The 10000-nt window shown below is 37.9% G+C and overlaps 1 protein-coding gene across 1 annotated transcript in view; it reads left to right on the plus strand.

Moving 5' to 3' along the window:
* Window positions 1–9381, plus strand: part of gabra1 (gamma-aminobutyric acid type A receptor subunit alpha1) — a 25137-nt gene extending 15756 nt beyond the window's left edge. Inside the window, 3 exon segments of the mRNA XM_083565552.1 lie at window positions 220–372; window positions 4703–4905; window positions 5410–9381. Of these exon segments, the coding sequence (XP_083421678.1) occupies window positions 220–372; window positions 4703–4905; window positions 5410–5727 (674 nt within the window). The 3' untranslated portion in view covers window positions 5728–9381.
* Window positions 9382–10000: the final 619 nt, after the last annotated feature.

Genomic DNA, 10000 nt, shown 5'->3' on the forward strand with positions numbered 1-10000 from the left:
GGGGCATCCTGTCTCTCCCTGTCAATCACAGAGTCATAGACAGGTTCCTGGTGGTTGGTTGTGTTTTGTTGTTGTGTGATGTGTTGTGAAGTATTAATTGCTCACGCTCTGTTACTAAATATTCTCTCTCTCTCTCTCTCTCTCTCTCTCTCTCTCTCTCTCTCTCTCTCTCTCTCTCTCTCTCTCTCATCCTTCTATTAACCACTCCACCATCCCCAGGCGAGTACGTTGTCATGTTGACGCACTTCCACCTGAAAAGGAAGATCGGCTACTTTGTCATTCAGACGTATCTGCCGTGCATCATGACCGTCATCCTGTCACAGGTTTCCTTCTGGCTCAACAGAGAATCCGTTCCTGCTAGGACTGTGTTCGGTAAGAGTGTAACACACGCACACACACACACACACACAACACCACACACACACACAGGCACACACACGCACACACACACACACACACACACACACACACACACACACACACACACACACACACACAGGCACACACACGCACACACACACACACACACACACACACACACACACACACACACACAGGCACACACACGCACACACACGCACACACACACACACACACACACACACACACACACACACACAGCACACACACGCACACACACACACACACACACACACACACACACACACACACACACACAGGCACACACACGCACACACACACACACACACACACACACACACACACACACACACACACACACACACACACACAGGCACACACACGCACACACACACACACACACTCATATGCACACGCATGCACACACACACACGCACACGAATGCACACATGCACACAACATAACTAAGTCAAAATCCCGTTTAGCCCCACCCCCTCACATATCACTACACTGTTGATATCTGATTGTTGCTATGGTTACGTCTGGGTGGGGTGTTGCCTGTTACCTTGTGTATCTTTTCTTTTTTTAATATAAAATTTAAATGACTAATTTATTAATTAATACGTTTTTAACATAATAAATAAAACATTTGAGCATTTAAGAATTATAAAATGTGTTTTAAACAAGATCTGATATAAAATAATGATAAATGCACAGCCAGATACAGAAACAGGGGCGAGTTATAAATACGGAATAAATAATGAGGATTAAATATTATGACATCATTCTGTAAAATAATCCTGCCTAAATAGGGCTTATTTTAAATTTTGTATAAAACAGATAAAAAAATTAATAATAACAATTGCAAAAACAATGATAAAGCGCTCGCTGATCAGCATCAGCAGGAGCTCCGGAGCTTCTGGAGGACTTTTTCTACTTTTTATCGATCTGAGAGAAAGATAAAGCGATAAAGCAGGGATTTTAAAATCAATGTTAAAGCTGTAGAGCTCTCGAATCTGAAACCACGCTCGGAGCAGTGTGTGTGTGTGTGTGTGTGTGTGTGTGTGTGTGTGTGTGTATAAGTTTACTTCAGGCAATAAAAACCTTCATAAAACAAAACTTTTCTTTAGCTGAATTTGAATATGTTCAGCAGTATAATATTAATATTACACTTTTCAGTACAATAACAACAACGAAAAGGAACCCTATAAAATCCCACAGTGGTTAATTCATTATTATATTATTTCATATATATATATATATATATATATATATACAAACCCGATTCCAAAAAAGTTGGGACAAGGCCGTGTCTCCACTGTGTGGCGTCCTCTCTTCTCTTTATAACAGTCTGTACACGTCTGGGGACTGAGGAGACAAGCTGCTCAAGTTTAGGAATAGGAATGTTCTCCCATTCTTGTCGAAAACAGGCTTCTAGTTGCTCAACTGTCTCAGGTCTTCTTCTATCATCTTTTTCTTTATGATGCACCAAATGTTTTCTCTGGGTGAAAGATCTGGACTGCAGGTTGGACATTTCAGTACCCGGATTCTTCTTCTATGCAGCATGATGTTGTAATTAATGCAGTATGTGGTCTGGGATTGTCATGTTGGAAAATACAAGGTCTTCCCTGAAAGAGACGACATCTGGATGGGAGCATATGGTGTTCTAAAACTTGGACATACCTTTCAGCATTGATGGTGTCTTTGAAGCTGCCCATGCCACACGCACTCATGCAACCCCATACCATCAGAGATGCAGGCTTCTGAACTGAGCGCTGAGAACAACTTGGGTTGTCCTGATCCTCTTTAGTCCGGATGACATGGCGTCCCAGTTTTCCAAAAAGAACTTCAAATTTTAATTCGTCTGACCACAGAACAGTTTTCCACTTTACCACAGTCCATTTTAAATGAGCCGTGGCCCTGAGAAAACACCTGAGCTTCTGGATCATGTTTAGATACGGCTTCTTTTTTGACCTATAGAGTTTTAGCCGGCAATGGCGAATGGCACGGTGGATTGTGTTCACCGACAAGTATTCCTAAAATTCCTGAGATTCAGATCACATCACAAGAACCGCATATCAGGAGCTTCATAACCGCGTTCAATGAATGAGCAGCTGCAAAGGAATCATTTCTGGAGCAGTGGAAGAATCTTCTCTGCTAGTCTGATAGTACTGAAAGAACATCAATCAGTGTGGAGAAGGAGGATAAAGATGTTTTTCAGGATTTGAACTCCATTTGAGCTCCATGAAGACCAGGTTTAATTAGTTTTATTGCAGAGAAACTTGAGATTGCAGCACAAAAGCCCTGAACTCAAGCTCACTGTACAAACCTGGGATGAACTGGAAAGGAGAAAAAAAAAAGGGAAAATCAGCATCAGTTTCTAGAATTGCTCCTCTGACTGAACATCACACATTCACACAGACACACTCTGGAAAGAAAACCCTTTCAGGAGATTGGTGTCTGTTATAGATATGGCGGGGGGTGAAGAGAAGGCAGATGGGGTTAAGGCGGCTATTTTATTGTTGTATAGTTTTTTATTTTATTTTCATCAGGTTCAGCAGGAAGAGCCGAGGACCTGGTGATCTGAACCTCGTTATCAGAAACGTCTGCAAGCGTTTTTTCACTCTTGTGGCAGGTGTGAATTACAGAATGGCGGCGATCAGATGGGACTCGAGCGTTTCACACTTTCCCCACGTTGTTATTTTAATAGAAAAGTAATTCTTCTTTCAGAGAAGGTCTGTGGGGATTTCCCCCCACAATGCTGTGCGCTTGTTTATCCATTTAGAAAAGTCTATTTCGTTTCTTTTAGAAATGAGTCACTCTTGAGGCACCAGAGGTCGTCGTCATGGTTACAGTTAACAGCCGAGTGTCAGGACTTGCTAATTAGCATTAATGTTATCTGGCTGAATGAATCGGCTGTCAGTAACCTCGATTTATTTCCCTGATTTAATCTGATTTATCCACAAGTACAGATCCAGTGATTTATGATGAACTTTTGGGTTCAGTTTTTATATAAAAAATAAAACTGATTTATTTCCTGGGGAAAATTTTATCTATTTATGCTTGTTTTAGTTTTTGGTGAACTTTTTTCCCAGACCTGCACATGAAAATAGCAGATTCTGGATATTTGGATAAAATGCATGTAAACTTTTTAGCAATAAATGAATAAATTATTAATTATTATACAATGTAAAATTCCAGTTTCTCGACAATTTGCATTTATTTAATTTCCTATTCAGAATAATATTTTAGACAATTCTCTTAAAAAGATCAGATTTCTTTGCTTATATAAAATAATTAGTTAAAATAAAACAGTTAAAAAAATAAAGAAGTATTTTTTCCTTACAAACTGTTCAGCTTCAGAAAAAACGCTTTGAGCATACTTTGCTTGGATGCAGGGTGAGATTTTCTCTGATTGCCATCTTTACTGCAGTTTGAAAAGAAAAAAGTCATTTTTCCTGAAGCTCAGATCTGTAGCACGCTGGAGGACCAGAAAACGTCTTCCTGAATGATCCTCACATTGCGTTTCCCCCAAATACAATTTTCTACTGTGTATTTTCCCCTTCAGTATTGTTTATTTATTGATTTTAAATGTTACGGTCTAAAAATCGAGCATTAATAAATACATCCCTAAAAATTATAAAAAACAAAACACATACAATTAACCAATTATTTTTTATAGTTTAGAAATACACAATCATCATTTTCAGTGTTTTTTTTTATTTTTACCAATGAGATAAAAGCGGCCGAGCGACGTTCTGATCTCTGTAAGTGGAAATCCGGCGATAAGCCTCGAGCGCTCGGGCACGTGGCACAGCATTTAATTAAACTTTAATGCAGAGAGACGCGAACACAAAAGCTCCAGTCGTTTAACCGATTAAACTCACAACTGTTTGCAACTGTCCATGCAATTTATCTCACAAACACGAAACCTTCATCATCATCATCATCATCATCATCATCATCATCATCATCATCTTCCAAAGCTGAAACAGTTCCACTGGACTGATGGACTGATCAGATCCCTGAACTCTGTCCAACAGACCGATAATTCTATAAACACCCAGTTTTCAGGATCGCTGCCCCGTGTTTGTGGTGTTTACATTTAAACCATTTCTCCTGAACCGTGATCCTACAACCTTCTGATTTACCTAAATAATGCCAAACATTAGATCATTGGTTACTTTGTTCTCATCTCTAAAGCAACACAGTCCTGAAATCTAGGAAGCACACACAGCACATTTTCCTCTTCTATTTGGTCGTCTCCAGAAATGTTCTCCAGAACAAAATTTGAATGATTTATTTTGTTTTCCGTGTGCAGGAGTGACCACCGTCCTGACCATGACCACTCTGAGTATCAGTGCCAGAAACTCTCTACCCAAAGTGGCCTACGCCACCGCCATGGACTGGTTCATCGCCGTCTGCTACGCCTTCGTGTTCTCCGCCCTCATCGAATTCGCCACTGTCAACTACTTCACGAAGAGAGGTTATGCCTGGGACGGCAAGAGCGTCGTACCTGAAAAGGCAAGAAAACTCTTTATTTACACTTCTTCCGCTTTAATCCAGAATGATTGTAAGTTTATTGTTCTGAGTACAGGATTAAAGATGAAGATCATGGACTATTTCTATCCACTGCAGCTCAAACCTGGAGCTTAAAGTGGTACTAGATGTTCTGGTTCCAGGGTCTCAGTTAGATTTAGCATGATTTGGTGGTCAAAGTTATCATGGAACAAAAATCTGTGAAATGGTGTAAGATGTTTGTTGGGTTCACATTCTTGGGTTTAAATTAGTGGAACTTCCTAATCTAAGGTTCTTAAGTTTAAGGTTCCTGGTCCCAGTTCTTGGGTTGAAAATTGCTGATCTAATGGTTCTTGGCTTAAGGTTCTTGTCTAAAGTTCCTTGGCTTAAGTTTAACTCAAGGTTCTTTGGGTTTTCTGGGCTAAGGTTTGCAATGCTATGCTAGCATATCTAGCTCACTGTATTTGTTTTCTTACATTAAGCTAACGTCATACTTCTTTAAAATGACAGCAAAAGAAGAAAAAAGAGTCTCTCCTGAAGAAGAACAACACCTACACGGCTGCCACGGCAACCACTTTCGCCCCCAACATCGCTAGAGATCCAGGACTAGCGACCATCGCCAAAAGTGCACCTCCTCCACCAACCGAGCCGAAAGAAGAGCCGAAACCCAAACCGGCTGAGGCGAAAAAAACCTTCAACAGCGTGAGCAAAATTGACCGGATCGCCAGAATAGCATTTCCTCTACTGTTTGGTACCTTTAACCTGGTCTACTGGGCCACTTACCTGAATAAAAAACCCAAAATTCAAGATGCTCTCACACCCCACTAATCCCACACTCCTCACGTTCTTTTCCTTCTGGTCTCTTTTCTCCAAACGTCTCTTTCAGAGTAGAACAAAGTAGTGGTCGAGTCGCTAGTCTCTCTACTTCGCCTCCTGTGTAAAATAAGCTTTACTGATTAAAAAAGAAAAAAAGAAAAAGAAGACAAAAATCTACACAATGTGCTATCTGCGTTGCCATGACGATTCCACCCTGATGCTAACTCTGGGCATCACTACCTGTATATAAATATATACTGTATATAAACAGTATATAACTCCACACACATACGGGACATTTTCTTTCTCATCACGCATCACGACGCACAAGCCTTTTCCGTTTCCGTGACGATGGTCGCCGCTACCTTTCGAGTGTTCTTCCATTATTCCGTAGTCGATGTTTTCTATTTTAAATAGATTTTTTTCGACATTGCCAGAGCAATAAAATAAAAGACGTCTCAGTGGACACACTTTTGCTTTATTCACGCCTGCAAACAAGGAAACATTTCTTATGCTAACGACACACAGCATCACATTTTATTTAGTTTTACTGTAAATATTCTAGAAAACCTTAGAGATGTCAATCATCCGGTTGAGAAGAAGAGAGCTGTGATTGTTCTTTAAAACAACACTTTGAAGGTTTTTTTTATTATGGTTATTATTTATTTATTTATTTATTTATTTATTTATTTACTGTCTGTTATATTTTGGCTAATAGGTTAACAAGGTAAATACTAGCAAGCAACAAAACATTAGACGAATGGTTAAAGGGGCGTGTCCTAAACGCTAAAAACCCACAGATATTAATGTTTATGCAAAACAAAAGCAAAATTCCCCCAATGTGGACGCTGATGTACTGAAGGATGTGAAAAGGATTGTGTTTATGTGTCACTTTGTGCCCACAGTAACGAGGCAAACATACGCTTTCATGATTCTTGGTCCCGTGAGCCAATGGAAAGCAAGGGGGCGGGACTCCGGTTACTGATCATTACGCATCACAGCGAACAAATTCAGCACGTCATTAACGTTACTGAAATCACTTAAACACGTACACGTTTCCAGCTGCAGTGTCAGATGTCACAGACTTCATGGCTTTGGATCTATTTTGTGACATCACAAAGTCATGCTAAGCCCCGCCCTCTAAAACATGGATTATAAACCAAAAACCAGTTGAAGAGTGAAATATTTAATGGTCACATTATTCAGGAAATAGCCCACACCCTCAGGTGAGAGCAGCTGTCACATGGTTTGTCACAAAGTAGTCAAAATATATGAAAATCAAGTGGGCAACTTGTAGGCGTGGCCTAATTGATTTATCCGGATAGCAAACAATTGCTTCTAAATGAACAATTAAGCTTTAAAAAAGCCTTTAAAGAGAAGTAATTACCGATTTATTTGTAAGCGGAATAAGCCACGCCCACCTGAACCCGACCTCCTCTCTTGCTAGTGTGAACAGAATCCTGGACTGCTGGTAGAATTGTTGCATATTGTTTTAGCATTGAATCCTGAATGAATTCTCTTTTCTTTTCTCGTGTTGCCTGTAGACAGCATGCTGAACGCCTCCTCGTATCGTAGATTGTTCCGGAACGCTGTTCATTTTTGTTGCTCTTTAAATGAATGCGAACCAATGGAGCGCAAAAAGCGATGCCTCTTCTTTTCGCTTGGATTGGTGAGGCACTCGCTAGGTGGCGCTATGGTCTCGATGTGTTCAGGCTTCGGTTGCAAATAAAAAAAAAGAAAATGTAAAAAGAAAGAAAGAAAAACCCAGAAAGCACCAGCTACACTGCCTCCTGCCTCGCACGCTGCTCCAGAATCGGCGTTCCTCTGTTCCTCTGTTCCCCTGTTCCCATTTTCCTCTGTTCCGTGTCACTCGCTCTAGAACCCTAACCGCATTGTGCTGTACCGTAGAGTCGCCCCCCCGTTTATTCCTTTACTTATATATCTGTTTATTCTTATTCTTATTCTTATTCTTATTTCTGAGATTTTTATGTAGCATGATGTCAGATAATAAATGCTTTTCGGTTTTGGTGTTGTGATTATTTAGGAGAAAAAAATCACGTTGATGTAGCAATATGAGAATAGCAAAAGGGCTTTTTCACGATCGAACACTCGTCATCCTGGACATTTGCACATTTTTCTTCTCTCAAACAGACAGAAACCTCGCTCGACACAGCGATATCAATCAATCAATCAATCAATCAATCAATCAACCAATTAATCAGTCGATCTGTAAACACATCTGCATTTTTTGCTGCATGTCACAGCCTCTGCTCCAGATGCACTTTCTTCCTTCCTTCCTTCCTTCCTTCCTTCCTTCCTTCCTTCCTTCCTTCCTTCCTTCCTTCCTTCCTTCCCTCCTTCCTTCCTTCCTTCCTTCCTTCCTTCCTTCTATCCTAAAAATCTTTTTATTTTCCGTGCATCGAATCAGAGCAAAATCGGTCATGTGACTTGAGGTGAAATGCACTCTGGGATATGTAGGATATGCAAAGCAGACAGGAAGTCCATTAAAGTAACTTTGTACAAAAATGAATATATATAAATATGATATACATTATATACAGTATAAAAACATTTCCGTTCTGGATGTTTATGTCTAATGCCAGGTGTGTGTCCTTTTCGAGGGGGAAATGAAATCTACATATAAATATATAAATAAAAATATTATACAGTATATTACTCTATACTCCAACACGGCACATATATAAATACTTCATGACTTGTTCTACAGAGAATAAATATCGTTTGTACCGACTTATTGTTATGCATTTTGCACATGATAGAGGCATCATTTACATATTTACATATTCACGTAGTGAGCTTTGTGCTATGCAAGGATAGCTTCGGAAACATGCTAATTAGCTTTTTTCCTCTTTAATAGAGCAAAAAAATATATTGTACAGGAAATAAAGAACTCTATGATGCTCCTTCTTCAGACATGGATATTTTTATTTGCTAGTCAATTAAATAAATAAATATGTAATAGAAATATCAATAATATATGATTTACTTATTAGTTTTGTTCTGTACAGTTCCAGGGTTCACTTACATCTGGCTGCACTTTCCATAGTTTTGTTGTTTTTTGTTTTTTTTACAGCAATAAAATAAAAATGAAGACTCAAGATAGTATTAAGAAAAGTGTCATTGACGGCTTCCCTGAAAACCAGACAAAAAATCGTTTATAATCAATAAATCGTTAATCATTTTACCCAACTGGAAAAAAAAATCTATCAACACACGAGGTATAATTCATTTAAAAAAGAATTCTCCACTCAAATCCAGGAGAGAATCAGATTTTAAAATCGCTGCCGTCTAATCTAATTACATCATAACATCTGTAGCATTACTGTATATTTCAGGATCGTTAGCATAAACATGGGCATATGCTAAAACTAGATGACATTGAGTAACAAAAAAAGTAGTTTTACTTAATCTAATAGGCGTAGCTATGATGCCAACAGCTAGCTAATGAGCGGATTCGGTTAAATAGAGAGCATGCTAATTATGTAGCATAGTAACATTTTCATCAGCTGTCATTCTGTACAAGTAATCTTCATTTATATTACACAAGGGACACTGAGAAATCAAAAAATTAAAAAGAAAGAAAGAAAAGCATTTCAGCAAGAAATAAAAAGTATTAAATTAAAGTACAATTAAAAAAAGAAAAAAGCAATTTAACAGAAGATTTTTTAAATAATGCATCACATTTTATATAAATTAAATAATAATCATTATGTAAGTAAAAATGGAGAATCTTAATTTAAAATAAAGATTTTATTGTGTAAAAAGTCAAATATTTAAAATAAATTTGATTCAATAATTTAAAGGTAATAAAATGTATAAATATAAAGACGGAGCAATGATTTTTAAAATTCAATTTTGTTTTTGCTCCTGAGCAGATAAATCAGTTTAAAAAGCTTTTATGAATTGAAGATTTAGTTGCAGTGATGCATTATGGGTAATGTGAGACAATCAACAAGAAATGGAAAAAGGAAGTCAGCAAGGGTGTCAATTTAATCAGTTAATTTACAATGCAATTAGAATAATATTTAAATATATAAAGTGTTAAATTACCCAGCCAAAAGTTACAAATTCCACCAAGTTTACTGAAAAAAAAAAAAAAAAAAATATATATATATATATATATATATATATATATATATATATATATATATATATATATATATATATATATATATATATATATAAATAATTTGGGCCAATTCTTCCTGTTTGTTTGTTTGTTTGTTTGTTGAATTCATTTCTGTCAGTTTTTAAGCACAACAGT

This window comes from Silurus aristotelis (assembly GCF_946808225.1).
Source record: "Silurus aristotelis genome assembly, chromosome: 16".
Classification (NCBI taxonomy): Eukaryota; Metazoa; Chordata; class Actinopteri; order Siluriformes; family Siluridae; genus Silurus; species Silurus aristotelis.